At 38.7% G+C, this 16,545-nt stretch overlaps 1 protein-coding gene across 7 annotated transcripts in view; it reads left to right on the forward strand.

The window, feature by feature from the left end:
- Positions 1-16,545, forward strand: part of EIF4G3 (eukaryotic translation initiation factor 4 gamma, 3) — a 280,669-nt gene that overhangs the window by 226,624 nt on the left and 37,500 nt on the right. For all 7 annotated transcript variants that reach the window (XM_014534341.1, XM_014534335.1, XM_014534338.1 and 4 more), the window contains 5 exons: positions 7,908-8,054; positions 8,484-8,720; positions 9,758-9,862; positions 11,830-11,962; positions 14,964-15,058. In XM_014534341.1, the coding sequence (XP_014389827.1) occupies positions 7,908-8,054; positions 8,484-8,720; positions 9,758-9,862; positions 11,830-11,962; positions 14,964-15,058 (717 nt within the window). The remainder of the gene's footprint in view (positions 1-7,907; positions 8,055-8,483; positions 8,721-9,757; positions 9,863-11,829; positions 11,963-14,963; positions 15,059-16,545) is intronic.

Genomic DNA, 16,545 nt, shown 5'->3' on the forward strand with positions numbered 1-16,545 from the left:
CCTAATACTTGCCAAATAAAAAAATCAAACCATCGCAGGAGTAATGAAAATCTAAATATCAACAGCTAATCTTTTAGGAGGAAATTGAGAAGACTATCTTCATGAACTTTGAGAGGAAAAAAATTCCTTCAGCAAGATTCAAGATAATAAAGGGAAAACATATCAAATTTGAATATTAAAATTCAAATCCTTGGTGTAGCAAATAATATCATAAATAAAAGGATGACGCCATAAATTGGGATTATCTATTTGGAATACATATAGTAACAAAATGTTAGAATCTAGAATTAAGGAGGAAAAGAAAACAAACAGCTCAATTTAAAAATGGGCAATTCATAGAAATGAAAATCCATTGGCCAATAAACTTAAGAAAAGATACTCATTGTTACTCATTATTAAGGAAATAACAAAAGTGTTGATGAAGATAAATACAGTCACTTGTCACTTTGGAGAGTAAATTGGACAGTAATATCAAAGATGTTTATATACTATTCCCCAGCAATTTCATTTCAGAGAAATTCCCCAGATATGCACAAGCAGTGATATATAAGAATGTCTATGTATTGGTTTTAATAGGGAGTAATAAGAAAGAAATGAAATAAGCCTAAATATGACAATAACAGTATACCACAATTTATTTGGTCAGTGAATCTAAATAGCAATATGTATTTATACACACAGCAGTTAAAATTAATGAAGTAATACTAAATATATCATCATGGATCAAACTTAAAAAATAGTACTGAATAACCGGACACCATTTAATAAAGTTTTATAATATGCAAAATAAAACTGTTGTTAATACATATATAATAAAAGTATATAAATTGGAAACACTAAAATTCATATTTAAGTTAAGAGAGAAAAGGAAGTAGGATTAAGGGTAAGTACACAGGGATGAGTATTATGTCTTCTGCTATTGACAAGGTTAGGTAATTCAGACCACTTTTCCATGGATATTAGAAAGGCTAGTCACAATATTTAAACAAATCTTAAAGGCTTCAGAGAACTAGAAGACAATAAAGATTTATTAAGGCTAAGATCCTAGAAAAGGTGGAAATCGAAAGAAAAGTGAAACATTTGGTAAAACTCCCCCTAAAAGAATCAGCTAAAAGTCTTGAACATCTTGTTTTTCATGATTTATTGGACTAAGGAGAAAAAAGTTGTGCCCAAGGTCTACCAAAATGAGTGTTGGAAGAGACTCTAACAAATCCTCCTGTACTTTAGGTTGGGATACTAAAGGACTACTTACTTGGAACAAGAGTGAACCAGAAATGTACCTCTTCTCAGAGGGACTATAGTTCAACATCAAATCATTTCAGTCCTTGAGTTTGGATTACAGTTGATCCTTGAACAGTGCATCGATTGAGGCACTGAGCTACCACATAGTCAAAAATCCACGTATAACTTTTGACTTCCCAAAAACTTAACTAATAGTACTGTTGATTAGAAGTCTTACTGATAACATAAACGGTTTGTATGTTTTATGTGTTATATACTGTATTGTTATAATAAAGTAAGCTAGAGAAAAGATGATCATAACAAAAATATATTTACAGTACTGTCCTGTATTTAACAATATCGTAAGTTTATGTCCTCTGTTTAGGATAAGTCATCTGTCAGTACCTAAATCAGCATTGTCTTATATGCTACAAAACACTGTAGATGATATGTGTATTCCTATATAGACCAGTGGTCGCCAAGGTCCGTGAGGTCCAAAAGGTTGGTGACCTCTGGTTTAAGGAAACCTTTGGAGCAGTGGTCACCAACCGGTGGTCCAAGGACCACTGGTGGTCCGTGAGGTCCGAAAAGTTGGCGACCTCTGCTATAGACCACAGGCACTGTTTTGGGGTGTTCTGTTTTGTTTTTATGATCATTATTAGTTTAAGAAATAATACCTACCAGTGGACTGAGAGAAATTGAAGACAATAGAATAAAGAATTAAGCTATTACCTGGTAGAGGTGCTCTTTTCCTACCAATTGTATTCATTAAGTTATTTCAGTAACTTCATGTCATCATCAATGTGTTCCACAGGTTACATTGCAAGGCCTTTGGCCTGATTCATAGTTGTAAAATTTAGACCTATGCCACTTGCCATGGACTATCAGTGTTGGCCATTTGAAATAATGGAATCTAGTTAGTTATATATTATGATCATAAGTAGTAGCAGCAGTAGTAGTAAGAGTAAGGAATACTACTTGTAACTTATTTAATCCTTACAACCATTCTGTTATTTCTATTTCACAACTTTCTCTGAAATTTACCAAATTACCTAAATAGGGATTTAATATTTATAGAAGTTTTGAACATTAAATACTAGAACCTTAGCTTAAACAATGTCCTAGATCAGTGGTTCTCAACCAGGGGTGGTTTTGTTCTCCAGAGGACATTGGGCAATGTCTAGAGACATTTTTGGTTATGGTTACTGGCATCTTAGTGGGTAAAGGCCCAGGATGCTTCTAAACATCCTTTTAGTGCATGTGATAGCCCCCCATGACAATGAATTATCCATCCCAGAATATCAGTAGTGTCTAGGTTAGGAAACCCTGACTTAGATTGTTGAGATTTTTAAGAGTTAGGGGAATGCTTGTTCTTATTGTTTAAAGCAGTTTTTAAACCTTTTTTCCTACCTCCACATCATTCCTGTGGATCACACACCTCCATTTAAAACTTTGCAGTGATTATCTAAGTGAGGACTTAAGAATATAGTCCTATTGTGTCAGTTTTCCATCACTTCTTAAAGAGTAGGCTTTTAAGAAAGGAATTCTTTAGATATACAAGGAAATTGATATGATAGTGTTCCTTTCCCCAAGTTGCTCTGTAAACACCATAGTTACACACACACACACACACACACACACACACACACACATCCTATATAATAAAAGGCTAATATGCAAACAGACCAAACGGTGGAACAACCAGTCACTATTACATGCGCTAACCACCAGGGGGTATGCGCGGAACATGGCGGGTGTCAGCCATGGCGGAATGGTAGAGCAGGTGAGCAGGGGCACCAGACCAAGGTGGGGCACCAGTTGCTGTCATCGGGGCGAGCCTCTGGTGGTTACTGAAAATTCTTTGCTCCCACATGCCATGGTCCTGCCTGGCATTCGCACCCACTGCCAGCACTGGCCCTACTCTCACCCACAGCCAGCGCCAGAGCCCCACTCGCATCCGCTGCCGGCACCCAGCGCCAGTCCTGATTGCTCGGCACCATCCAAGGGTGCAAGCGGCAGCTGCCAGCCCTATTCGCCCCTGGAAGCTTCTCCACTTCCCCCTGCTCCTGAGGGGCAATTGGGGCAGCAGCCGCCACTCACATCCACTGACAGCGCTGACCCCACTCGCACCTGCTGCTGGTGCTGGCCCCAATCGCTCCGTGCCGTCAGCGGGTGCAAGCAGGGTACAGCGGGTGCAAGCGGGTGTTGGCGCTGTCAGTGCATGGGAATTGCGGCAGCGGGAGTGAGGCTGCCAACAGAGAGGGGACCAGGAGCCATGGCAGGAGGGGCCAGGTGGGGGCGCGGAGGATGAGCCAAGACCCACCCTTGTGCCCACTGCAGCCTCGCGGCCCACAGTTCCTTTCAAGGTGCATGAATCCGTTCACTGGGTCCCTAGTTTATACATATACACAGATACCTGCCTCTACCACGTGCTAAGTGAAACCTTTGGCACATAGGCTTCAGGGCATCATAAGAGAGTAAACCATGGCTCTTGATGTACTACTGCTCCTTCTACTAGTTAAACTTGGAATGACTGAAGAGACCTGCAAGACCCTCACAAAGTGTAAAGCATTTAACCAGAATTCAGTACTTCTCTTAGGAGGACGTCTGAATCAAGTAGCAAATGGAGAAGATGGATGAGAAAAAATGTCCTGTACTTAAATAAAAGTTTAATTGGATTATTGGTAACGTTAAATTGTTGTACTTTGTTTTAATCATAATTTAAATTAAAACCCCCATCTCAGAACCCATTAGAATGTAAGCTGCTAGGTGTAGGGAATTTTTTTTTCACTGCTGAATTCTTAGTGCCCAGAATGGTTTCTGGCACATAATAGACCCTCAGACATTTTGTGCATGGGTAAATGCATGAATGAAAGAAAAACTAACAGTTTGAGTTGATTTTATACCCTAAGACTATAATTTTGTTACATTTTATCTCTGTTGTGTCAGGCATGCATACTTCAGCTATAAAGAATGGCACTCAAGGTAGATTTTTGAGCATTCTATGTTCTATTATGCCAGATAATGTTGCCACTTTTTACATGTTTTAACACAAGATGTGAAAAGAGTGGCAGGACTGAGCATAGCAAGAGACACGAAGAATAAGAAAGACACAATTAGATCTCATCAGAAATAAAGCCAGGAATTACAGACAGGAAGCACTGGCTTTGGGCAACAGCAAGTGGCTGGAGTCAGCTGGAGGAGAAGGGATGTGCAACTCGCTTGATGGAAGATGAAGAATGCTTTGAAGAAAAGATTGCTGAGAAACAGCTTAGCCTTTCATAATTAGCCCACGCCTTTTTGAATCTTGTCGGCATCCCTCAGTACTATATACCACTATGCCACTTCAGATGTATCTAGTAGAGATGTATTTTGATAAATGTGTTCATAGTACAGATGGAATATGTTATGTTCAGTTTTAGCAGGTGATTTGCTAAGATCAGGACATAACCACTGGTGGAGGATAGTATTGTCACAATGGACCCATGAGTTATATTGGACAATTGGTTTATTCCTGTTTATATCACATTCTAGATTTAGCATGGATGTGCCACTGGTTTATATTATATTAGTCACTCCAGATACTTTACCTCAGACCAGAACATGCTACTGAGCCACAGTGTTACCATTAGCATCTTTATGTATTGAGACAGCATTGAAAGTCTTATTCATGCTAAGCAAGTCCAAGAGTGGCTTTCTATTTTCTACTCTCCTATTTGATTGCCATAATTAACACACAGCTGACAGCTCTTGATGATTCTCTGGGATTTATCTGTATAGGGATAAGAAGTATCCCTCAACACTAACACATATATCAGGAGCACAGGTCTTGTTGCTTAAAGAAAATGACTGCCGGTTGCAGACAACACTCATATTCAAGATTGCTGGCTGACCAGTATGTGGACGGGTCTCAACACAATATGAGATGATGCACTGTTAGTTTACAGTATAATATAATGTCACACTGATAGTTTACTGCTGAGTAAAAGTGAAAAGGTAGGTGCTCCCCAGAAAATCTAGCTTACCAAGCAGCCTTACTAAAATACAGGTACTCCCCAACTTCCTCCCTGAGAAGCCATCTGTCCAACAGCCCATTTGAAACATCTTAGTTTTAATCATGGACTATAGTTAAATGAAAACTAAAGATGTCTGGAGATCTTTTTCTAACCATTGCACATCACCTTTCATTTTTTTCTATTAGCCATGGGCACATTTGCAAGCATCTACCTTGCCCACTGTTACGGGCTAAATGTTTGTCATCCCCCAAAAACGTTCATATAGTCCCCCCATGATGGGATTAGTGCTTTTATAAAAAGAGGAAGACACTAGAGCTTCCTTTTCATCACATGAGGATACTGCAGAAGGCAGCTGTCTGCAAACCAGGAAGAAGGCTCTCACCAAGAACCAAGTCTGTCTGCACCTTGATCTTGGACTTCCAGCCTCCAGAACTGTGAGAAACAAATACCTGTTGTTTAAGCCACCAGTCTGTGGTATTGTTTTAGTAGCTTTAGCAGAGTAAGACACCCACTCTTCAAGTTCTCTTCTAACCAGTTTCATTGGGTCTCCTGACCAGTCAATGCCCAGGGACAACACATGCTAACTTAATAATGTCATCATCCTGTTGTATTTATAATAAAAAAATTATCATGCATCACTATTCTAAGAGGATATGTTCTCATTGGCCTATTCCCTATTTCCCTGTTAACCATCCCCGGAGGACATTAAGATCATGTTCCAAAACAAGTCTTTAGAGGATTGTGTAGCTAGGTGTTCCATTGTGAGATATACAGACATGCAGATCTGTGCACATTCTGCCAGTTGTTCAGTTTTAGTACTTCCATATGAATATACCTTAAAAGCTTATGCACAATTACATGCTCTTTAGGTCCTACACATGTGAAATGTGCCATGACCTTTATTTGAGAATAGCAGATACTCATTTATCTTGCCTTTTGTGGTTCTCTCCCCAGTGGCTTTGTGAGCTTTGTTATATACTTTCTTTGGTATCTATATTACAATATAGGTTACTCTTAATTTTTAATCATAAACTTTTGTCAAATACAGCTCCAATTTTTTAACTATAGTTGTATTTGTTTATTGGACTCCATGTGCCAGCCACTACTATTTGCTTTACTTAGACCATTTCATTTCATCCTCCCAACTGTCCTAAGAGATAGGTGTTATCCTCATTTTTAGAAAGAAACAGGTTTGATGAAGCTAAGTAACTTGATCAAAGTCACATAACAGCTGGAATTGTTGTTTTTCCCTCTCTCCCTCCTACTCTCTCTTTCCCTCTCCCTTTCTCTCTCTCTAAAATCAGTAGGAAATGTATCCTCAGGTGAGGATTAAAAATAATCTTTAAAAAATAATAAATAAAGTAGCATATTGGATATAACTGCTGATTTTTAGAGCCATTTTAGTTTGTTCTGGAACCTAACATCATGTTGGTTCTCTATTATGTACCACCTTGCTCGTGAATGTGCCTCTTGGTTCTCTTTTGTGTCACGTTGTATATTCTGGGTCCTATAATGTTAGAAAATAGAGTCTTTTGGCTTTTGCTTTGGAAATTCTTTGTCTTCATGTAGTGGTGTTTCTTTTCTGGAAGGCTGATTAAATGCCTAACTTCTTGTGTGATCAGAGTAGGCTTGACTATGAAATGACCTATAGTCACTTCCAGTTGTATGCCTGAGTTTGGCGATAAGGACATGTTAGTGTTTCTGTGGTTGTCTAAAATGTAATGAAACACTTGGTCCATTGGTTGACTAGACTGGGCAGTTGTTAAATGGTCTCTCATATGTCATAGGGACTGTGTTAGAGAATGTACCATCAGTTCTAGCACAGATATACTATAGCATCATAGTCTCCATTCTCAATAAGTTTCTCTAGCCATTCAGCCTTCATCAGCAGCTGTTTAAGTCCATTCAGGTGAATAACATTAACTATTGTGAGTATAAATACAATGCATCCTGTTTTTCACTAGACCTAGGGCAAATACCATGCATTTCAGAACTTTTGGAGCCACTTTGTGATTCCAGAAAAAATCATTTTGCCATGTTATAGCTGTTTAAAATGGTGCTCGGGGGAATTTCATCTGTAAAATAGAATATTTTAGTCAATTGAAATAATTAATAAACATCATATCTTGATAGTTAAAGTAAGTACTAGCATTGCAGTATCTTGACATTCCCCTGAGGAAAAGATATCTCAAAAAGATATCTCAAAAATGTGTTCCCCCTTCTGCTATTTCCTAGAATAAGGATCTCACCTACAACCTTTTTCCTTTGACCATGAAATTCATGCCATTTCTATTTGTTCCTTTAAACCAAGTACCTACAATAATAGTAAGAAAAACAAAAGTAATAGCCCTACAGAGCTAAAAACGTCTAGATAAGTACGGGGTCATATTTGTAATAATCTTACATGGATTTCAAAGTCAGCTAAAGGCACAACCAGCCATAAAAGATAGAGTACATTTATATGAGAGGAGTGTGCATCTTTTCTGCATAAAATTTAAGACATCTTACCATTGAAACATGAAATGCCTGACACTAAATTTATATTTCTTGAATGCTTACCTGTGGTCCAGTCAGCATTATTTTGCAAATAAATAAAATTGATATTTTGGGGAAATCATTGAACATATTTAAGTAATCTTGCTGCTTTTACATTTTCCCATCTGGATGCAGCTGAAAGTACCCATGGCAGACAAGCCTGGGAACACAGTGAATTTCCGGAAGCTGCTATTGAACCGTTGCCAGAAGGAGTTTGAAAAAGATAAAGCAGATGATGATGTCTTTGAGAAGAAGCAGAGAGAACTCGAGGCTGCCAGTGCTGTAAGTCTTTTCACAGAAAGAAAGTGCTTGTGCAGTTTGAGTGTTATCAAATAGAATTTTATGTCGCTTGCTACTACATCTCCCTACTGTAGGTGCCTGTGGCCTTTTTTTCATGTGCATAAACTATATTGATGTATAGAAGAAAATGTTATTTCTTTTAATACTGCATGTTAGAGTTACTCAAACTTCTTTCTAAGTCAGAGATTCAGAACCATCTTAAGAAAGGTCGCTGAGTGCCAGAAATCTCCTGAAATGGATGTAAACTTTTAAGTATCGTTCATTTTTCTGAGGAGTAGGACTTTAGTTGCAGTCAGATTCTCAAAGGTTATCCTGATCCCAGAAAGGGTAAGGACCGTGAATTTCAGTGTACATTCTTAGCGTCGGTTATGCAATACAGTTTTCATCATCATTCTGTTCCTTATACAACAGCCAGAGGAGAGGACAAGGCTTCATGATGAACTGGAAGAAGCTAAGGACAAAGCCCGGCGGAGATCTATTGGTAACATCAAGTTCATTGGAGAACTCTTTAAACTCAAGATGCTGACTGAAGCCATCATGCATGACTGTGTGGTGAAGCTGCTGAAGAACCATGATGAAGAATCCCTAGAGTGCCTGTGTCGCCTGCTCACCACCATTGGCAAAGATCTGGATTTTGAGAAAGCAAAGGTAAAAATCCAAAATCGGAAACCTCCAGCAGGGAGTCTGTCTATTACAAAAGAACTAAGACAGTCAAAGGAAGTGGTCCATCGTGCCCCAGTTGTCGAGGCTGCTTATTTTTCTCTGTTGCCCTTCTCATTGTTAGTGTTTGACCATCATGCCCTTACCTCATTTCCATTAACGTCAGAAGTGAAGGGCTCCCAGATTACATAAAAGTCAATTCATGAGTTGTTCAGATTATTTGTGCCTTGTCCTTTTTCTGCATTACTATTTCACAGGTCACTTGTATACGCAAATTATGAGCAGAAATAAAGGGGGGAAAACTACTAATGGTCAGGATTGAGGGTGATACAGAAATGAAGAAAACCCAGTAGCTTTCTTAAGTCTATGATCTACTTAATGATACAGCTATCTAACCACAATATAAGAAATAATTAAAAATACCGTAATTCAAAACATAACATGCTCTACAAATAAGGGGTTGGGAAATTAGAAATGCTTCAAAGAAATGTCAGAAATATTTCATAGGTAGGATTATGTTTTGACGTGACAGAAAACCCCAAATGTTAGTAGTTTATTCAAGATTGAGGTTTATTTCTCATATGTGCAAGTAAAATTCAGAAGTGAAATCTGAGGGTGGTCTTAGATTTTTGGAGAACTCTTTAAACTCAAAATACTAATGATCAAAACACCAAGTTTCTCCAGCTTAATATTCTGTTTATTCCTAAGGTGTAGCCCTTGTCCTTATGTTCTCAGCAGAAACAGTGGGGAAGGAACAAAGGACATAGCCACCTCTCTCTTAAGGTTCCAGGGAGCTGCAATATGACATTTCCATTTATGTTTGGTTGGCCTATAATTAGTTCTTTGACCACAGCCAGCTGCCTGAAATTTTTATCTTTTATTTTGGGTGTCATATGCTCAATTAAAAATTCTACCACATTACCTTTTGGCCCTACTTATATTCCTAGGCCATTTAAAAATTCTACATGGTAAAAATTACATTTGAATTCCTCAGCCAAGAATACTAATGATTTTGTCTCTTGTAGCCACGTATGGACCAGTATTTTAATCAGATGGAGAAAATTGTGAAAGAAAGAAAAACCTCATCTAGGATTCGATTCATGCTTCAGGATGTGATAGACCTACGGCTGGTAAGTAAAAAACAATGAGCCTACCACTCCAGTCTGTTAAGGAGTTGGGTTGGAGAGTTCCTCCTCGTATTTACACGTGTAAAAACTTAAATGCTTTTGCTCTTGGAGTCAGAAATTAAATTGACAAAGTTTCATGGAGAGCTGTGTGAAAGGACTGAAGGCACATATACCTGCCTGTTATGTGTTTCTTCTCTTGACTCTGATTATCAAACCACATTGCAATTTTGAAATCTGCCATTCTGAATTCAAACTGTGGTCAATTAAATTTAGTCTCAGGATGCTAAATAATCAGGAAGCCTCATCTTCAAAATGAATACATTTATCTTCCCCGAGCCTTATATTTTAAGTCTCTAATATAGGTGTGTTGCCTACCTTGCAGATGTATTGTAAAGATTCAGTGAGGTGTCTAGCTCAGAAGAGATGTTGTTTTCTCCTCTGTTGTTTTTCCTATATAGCCTCCTGTTGTGCTGCTTTCATTTTCTTCATTTCTCATACCAGAAACAGTTTTTACCACTACCACTTCTTTTGTCTCTTCATATTTTAACTCCTGCAAGGAATATACTGCAGCTGATCATAAAGTACAGAAAATGAATATAGGCCCTACTCCTGCCCTGCTCTGCAACCAAATCAGATAGCATTGGTTATGGTTCTTTATCTTGTTAAGCCCAGATGTGATCTCAGAATCCTTATTACCAAAGCCACTGCCAGTTTATCAGAATTTCAATGCTGATTTAAACCATCCTTTCCTCTAGCTAGTATAAAAACGTAAATATGAAAAACGTCTCTGCTCAATCCTTCAACCACTTGTACTTACATTAAACTAGAAGGCCTGGTGCACTAAATTCATGCACCGCTGCAGTCCCTAGGCGTGGCTGGCGATCAAAGCACGAGTGTCTGGCGTGGAAGGGTGGGTCCCAGCTGACCTCTGGGCCCTGGGCAGCACCTACGCTCCTGCTCGCACCCTCCTTGGCCTGGCACTGCCCACTCACCCGCTCCATCATCCCGCTGTGGTCCCACTCTTGTTTGGGGTCCATCGGGGCCGGCAGCGCCTCTACTGTTGCCCGCTGCCAGCACTGTGTCACTGACGCCCGCCATGTTCCATGCCACCCCCTAGTGGTAAGCACACATCATAGCAAGCAGTCGACGACCGCCCAAGGGGACAATTTACATATTAGGCTTTTATTATATAGGATGTTGGGATTGCAGCTGGGAAAGAGAAAAGTATAATTATAAGGAGACAGCTTGCCCTGGCTGGTTTGGCTCAACGCATAGAGCATCGGCCTGCGGACTGAAGGGTCCCGGGTTCGATTCCGGTCAAGGGCATGTACCTGGGTTGTGGGCACGTCCCCAGTGGGGGGCGTGCAGGAGGCAGCTGAATCGATGTTTCTATCTCATCGATGTTTCTGGCTCTCTGTCCCTCTCCCTTCCTCTCTGTGGAAAATCAATAGAATATATTTTAAAAAAAAAAAAAAAAAGGAGACAGCTTGTTTTGTCCTTCACAGGATAACCAAAAGGACAGAGTGGTGTGGCACTTTGTGTAGGTTACCAGACCATGATATGAAAGAAAAATGCTAGTCATCCTCGATTTAGAACCCCCATGGAGTGTGATATGAACTGGGTCGCAGTATCCCAGATTAAGGCAAGGCGAAAGAATCCTGACCTTTCTTGATTCCTCTTCTCTCTCCTCTTTGCAAATATACAAAGTAATAAAAAAAATACATTTGGGCTAGTCTTTCACTCTGTCTTTTTATCCATTGACTATTGGAAGGCTCAGTATACAGTAGTTCAGGGTTGATTGAGAAGAATTTAATTATTTAGATCTAATCCCCAAATTGCACACAGTGCTATCTGTAATTCAGATGAAAAACTGAAGTAACAGATTTTATAAGTATAAAATAGATTTTCAAAAATTTTTAAATTTTCTTTTTAGTTAATCTGGCTGATAACCTTATTTTCTCCTTTTATAGTGTAATTGGGTATCTCGAAGAGCAGATCAAGGGCCTAAAACTATTGAGCAGATTCACAAAGAGGCTAAAATAGAAGAACAAGAAGAGCAAAGGAAGGTCCAACAGCTCATGACCAAAGAGAAGAGAAGACCAGGTAAGGGGTGGAGTCCACTGGGCATTAGAGGACTTAGAAGTTTGAGGGACAAATATTAAGAATTCTATATTTAGACGTTAAATGAAATCAGACAGAATAACCCAAAGAATAGAGTGGTAATTGATAAGTGAAGTTTCATCTGGAGATGGGGTATTGAGTTACAGCAGAGAATGTAAGAACTAAACATGATTTCTTTGACTATTTCAAAGTCAATAATCAACAAGACTTTATTGAGCATCTTCTATATACTCAGTATTGGGAGATATGAAAAGGTGTGGAAGATATAGTTCCTTCCCTCTAAAAGCTTAAAGTTTACCTGGGAAGGCAAACCTAATATAGGGAACATTTGTCAAACAAATGGACAATATTACCAATTATGAGATGTATTCTCCATTAAGGTCATAAAAATTCAGAGAAGAGGAGAGAGAGAAAACTGGAAGAAATCTTTATTTGAGGAAGGGACACTATTTGAGGATGGTAGATATTTGGAAGAGAAGGAAGAATTTTAGTTATGAAATTAAACATATATTTTAAAGAGGAATAAAACCTGATTGGGAAAAACTTAAGTGTTCAAAACGAATGAAAAAATGTCTGGAACCAGATTACGAATTTTTGAGTCGATTTGATAGACATTAAGGAGTTATGGTAAGTTTTTGAGCAAAGGAGTAATTTCATGTTGGAGATATGTAAATAAAATAAGTCTATTGCTTTTCACATGATGAATCAGAAGGGTACACCGAACTCAGAAATCTTGCTGTTGCTGAAATCCTATGTGGGAGGAGTTGAGACTTAATAGCAATAGGAATAAAAAGGAAAATAAATGAAAGACAAAATAAAAGGGAAAATAGAAAGTCCATGGACTAAATTGAGGAACATTGGAAGAGGAAACCATTTTTGGAGGAAAATGATATTTATTTGAAGCCTGCTTAATTTTAGATGACAATAGGGCATCCAAATGGGAATCTCATTTTGTTCACTGTGAGTGAGCAGGCCAGTGACTGGGTCAGATAGTATAGTGGGAGAAAGCATAGACTCTGGAGCCAAACTGTCTAGTTTGAATTTCAGCTCTCCGACATCCTAGCTGTGTGACCTAGCACAAGTCACTTAATATGTAAAATGGATCTAATATTAGTACTGAGGAATTTGTGTGAGGATGAAATGAGGTAGTATATGTAACATGTTGAGTGTAACAACTGGCATTAGTGAATACTCAGTAACCATTAGCTGTTATTTATCGCAGACACAGTAGATCTCATCATGAAGTTATGATAGATTAATCCTCCAGGGAAGAAATAGTACTTTTAAATTTCATGGGACACCACACTTACCTTCCTACCCTAGTACCTAACATAATGCCTTTTAGGTAATGACTTTTATTTATTATCAAAATAGATTGAGAGGGAAAAGATGAAAGCCTAATCCAGGAGGATGTCCATAGTTGACTAAAGGAAGGAAAGAACTCTTGGAAAAGTGACAGATAAGAAACAAGTGGAGAAGGAGGAGTACATACTAGGATATAAGTGTCATAGACACAAGGAAGAAGCAAGTCTGCTCATGATCAGTAATATCAGATAGCACAGAGAAAACCAAGAAGTATATGAGGATGAGAAATGTTTTTTTAATAGATTGGTGGTCTTTCATTCATTTATTTTATTTAACAAATATTTATTGAGTGCCTTTCACTTAACAGGAGAAAGTCACTTCCCTCATGCAGTTTACATCTTACTGGGGGCAGGGGGGAGACAATAAACAAATACTTAAGCATAAATATTTGTCAGATAAATTTGTTCTATAGAAAAAAATTAAGCTGAGAGAGGGAGTGGGGAGTACAAGGCTTTGTGGGTAGAGGTTGCAATTTTCAATAGGGAAGTTGGGAAACCTATTAAAGTTGGTATTTTTTGAGCAAGTGAGGAAGCTAAGTCATGTATATGTAGGTTGTCCCAAAAAAATGTATACACACACTTTGAATAATTATAAAGGCAGTGTTTATTAAAATACATTTTATTTTCAGAATTGAGCTATTGGCTGTTAAAGAATGTATACATTTTTTGGGACATCGTGTATGTGGGGAAAGAGAGTCTTAGGCAAAGGGGAATATTGTAAGCACAAAGGCCCTGAAACACCATTTTTAAGAAACAGCAAGGTGGCCAATGGGGCTGGAGCAAATGGCAGAGGGGTAGAGTGGCAGAAGATGGGGTCTGAGAGTCAGAGGGTCAGATTATTTAGTTTATAGGCCATTTATAAGAAATCTTTTTCCTCTGAGTGAAATAGATAACAGAAGTGTTTTGAGCAGAGAAGTGCCACAGGACCTGGTTTGTCCTTTACAAGGGTCACACTGACTGCCAGGATGAAACAGATAAGGAAGCAGGGGAGCCATTGAAGAGATTTTTGTACTAATTGAGGACATATTTGTGGCTTAAACCAAATTGGTAGTATTGGTAGTAGTTAGAAGGGGCTAGATACTGAATATATTGTAATGATTAAACTGACAAGATTTGCTAACAAATGGATGCAAAGTGTGAGAAAGAGGTGTCAAGGTTTTCTGCTGAGAAGCTGAAAGGTTGAAGAAGCAGGTTTCGAGGGATGATTGAAGCATACTGTCATTTGACACCTTAAAATGAAATAAACTTTGGAATAAATAATTTCCATCTGATTTCTCCCAAAGTGTTCTAATCATAAACTCTATCAACACAATCATTAACTCTTTAAAAGCTAGCTTTGTCCCTCCCTTGGCTAGCTTAGCACTTAATCTCTACTCATTTGTATCACTTGATTTCACGGTCATTAATGTTTCATCAGAGATCCAATATAAGCAGAGTGCTTCTGCTTGATATTTTCATATTGTGGCAGTTATAGAGACTGTCAGCAGTGCTTTAACCATTTCTTTTGTTTTTTTGCTTGGTTTTGATTGGAGCTGCTGAGTTGACACTATTGCTCACTCTTTCACTGTCAAACCTACTTAAGACAGATGAGAGATTGGCTCACTCTATTCTCCCGGCAGGTGTCCAGAGAGTGGATGAAGGTGGGTGGAACACTGTACAAGGGGCCAAGAATAGTCGGGTACTGGACCCCTCAAAATTCCTGAAAATCACTAAGGTGAGTGTTACATTTAAAACACAACAACAGCCGAAACCGGTTTGGCTCAGTGGATAGAGCGTCGGCCTGCGGACTGAAGGGTCCCAGGTTCGATTCCGGTCAAGGGCATGTACCTGGGCTGTGGGCACATCCCCAGTGGGAGATGTGCAGGAGGCAGCTGATCGATGTTTCTCTCTCATCGATGTTTCTAACTCTCTATCTCTCTCCCTTCCCCTCTGTAAAAAATCAAAAACGCCTGGTTGTGGGCTTAATACCCAGTGTGGGGCGTGCAGGAGGCAACTGATCAACGATTCTCTCTCATTGATGTCTCCATCTCTGTATCCTTCTCCCTTCCTCTCTAAAAGGTCAATAAAAACATATTTTTAAAAATAATAATAAAACACACAACAGCTTCAAAATATTATTGAGAGGCAAAAGGTAGATTCCTTCTTGCTCATATAAAATAGCCATAATGCAGATTTTGAGATTTTTTTCCTGCAAGTCAGTATTGCTCATTGTATTCTTACATACTTTTCCTAACATTAGTCCTTTTTATTTCTATGAGGGTTTACTACCGTGTATCCTTAGCTCTGGGGAAGAAATAGCTAGCTGTTTAAGTCTAACCATGAAAGGACTTAATGGTTTGCTATATCCAAGGCCTAAAAGAAATAACAGAGGACCTACTAGAAATCATTCTGTGATAAATGTTTAATATACTCAATTTAACTTTCTCTCTCTTGAGACTCCATGGCCAGTGAGAGGAAATTTTCTCCTAGCAGATGTTTTCAGCAGAAGTTGATCACTGTAAATAGGGTGAAGAACATAGAGAAAGCAGAATTACATTTTGTAAAAGTGGAAACTTCTATAGCTCAGTGGGTTTGTCGAATTATTTGCAAGTCTAGTTTGATCCTTAGTTATAATATACTCCTTGTTCTGAAAATTGGCAGCCTACCAATAGGATGCTAAAGACAATCTAAAGTTAATGTGAAAACATCAAATGAAAGAAGATGACAAAAAGAAAACAGACTTTGATAAAGTTGGAAGAAGATGGAATATGTCTTTGCATCTTTATGGTTTTGTCAAAGCATTGCTTCAGGATAAAACATTACCTCTCTGGATCTCTCTTGATGTTAATTAGCTAGGATCCTATTCTCACAGATTCTGGTACCTTCTTTTGGTTGTTTATGTCTTAGATCAGGAATGAAATGGTTACTCCATCTCAATTGACAATGATCTAATGTGTCTGTGTTTTTAACTGTTGTTTCTGTGAATGAACACTCTAAAAAAAGAGTAGCGCTGATGCCCTGATCGGTTTGGCTCAGTGGATAGAGCGTTGGCCTGTGGACTGAAGGGTCCCGGGTTCGATTCCGGTTAGGGGCGTGTGCCTTGGTTGCGGGCACATCCCCAGTGGGGAGTGTGCAGAGGCAGCTGATCGATGTTTCTCTCTCATCGGTGTTTCTAACTCTCTATCCTTCTCCCTTCCTCTCTGTAAAAAAAAATCAATAAAA

Source organism: Myotis brandtii, unplaced genomic scaffold, assembly GCF_000412655.1.
Source record: "Myotis brandtii unplaced genomic scaffold, ASM41265v1 scaffold129, whole genome shotgun sequence".
NCBI lineage: Eukaryota > Metazoa > Chordata > Mammalia > Chiroptera > Vespertilionidae > Myotis > Myotis brandtii.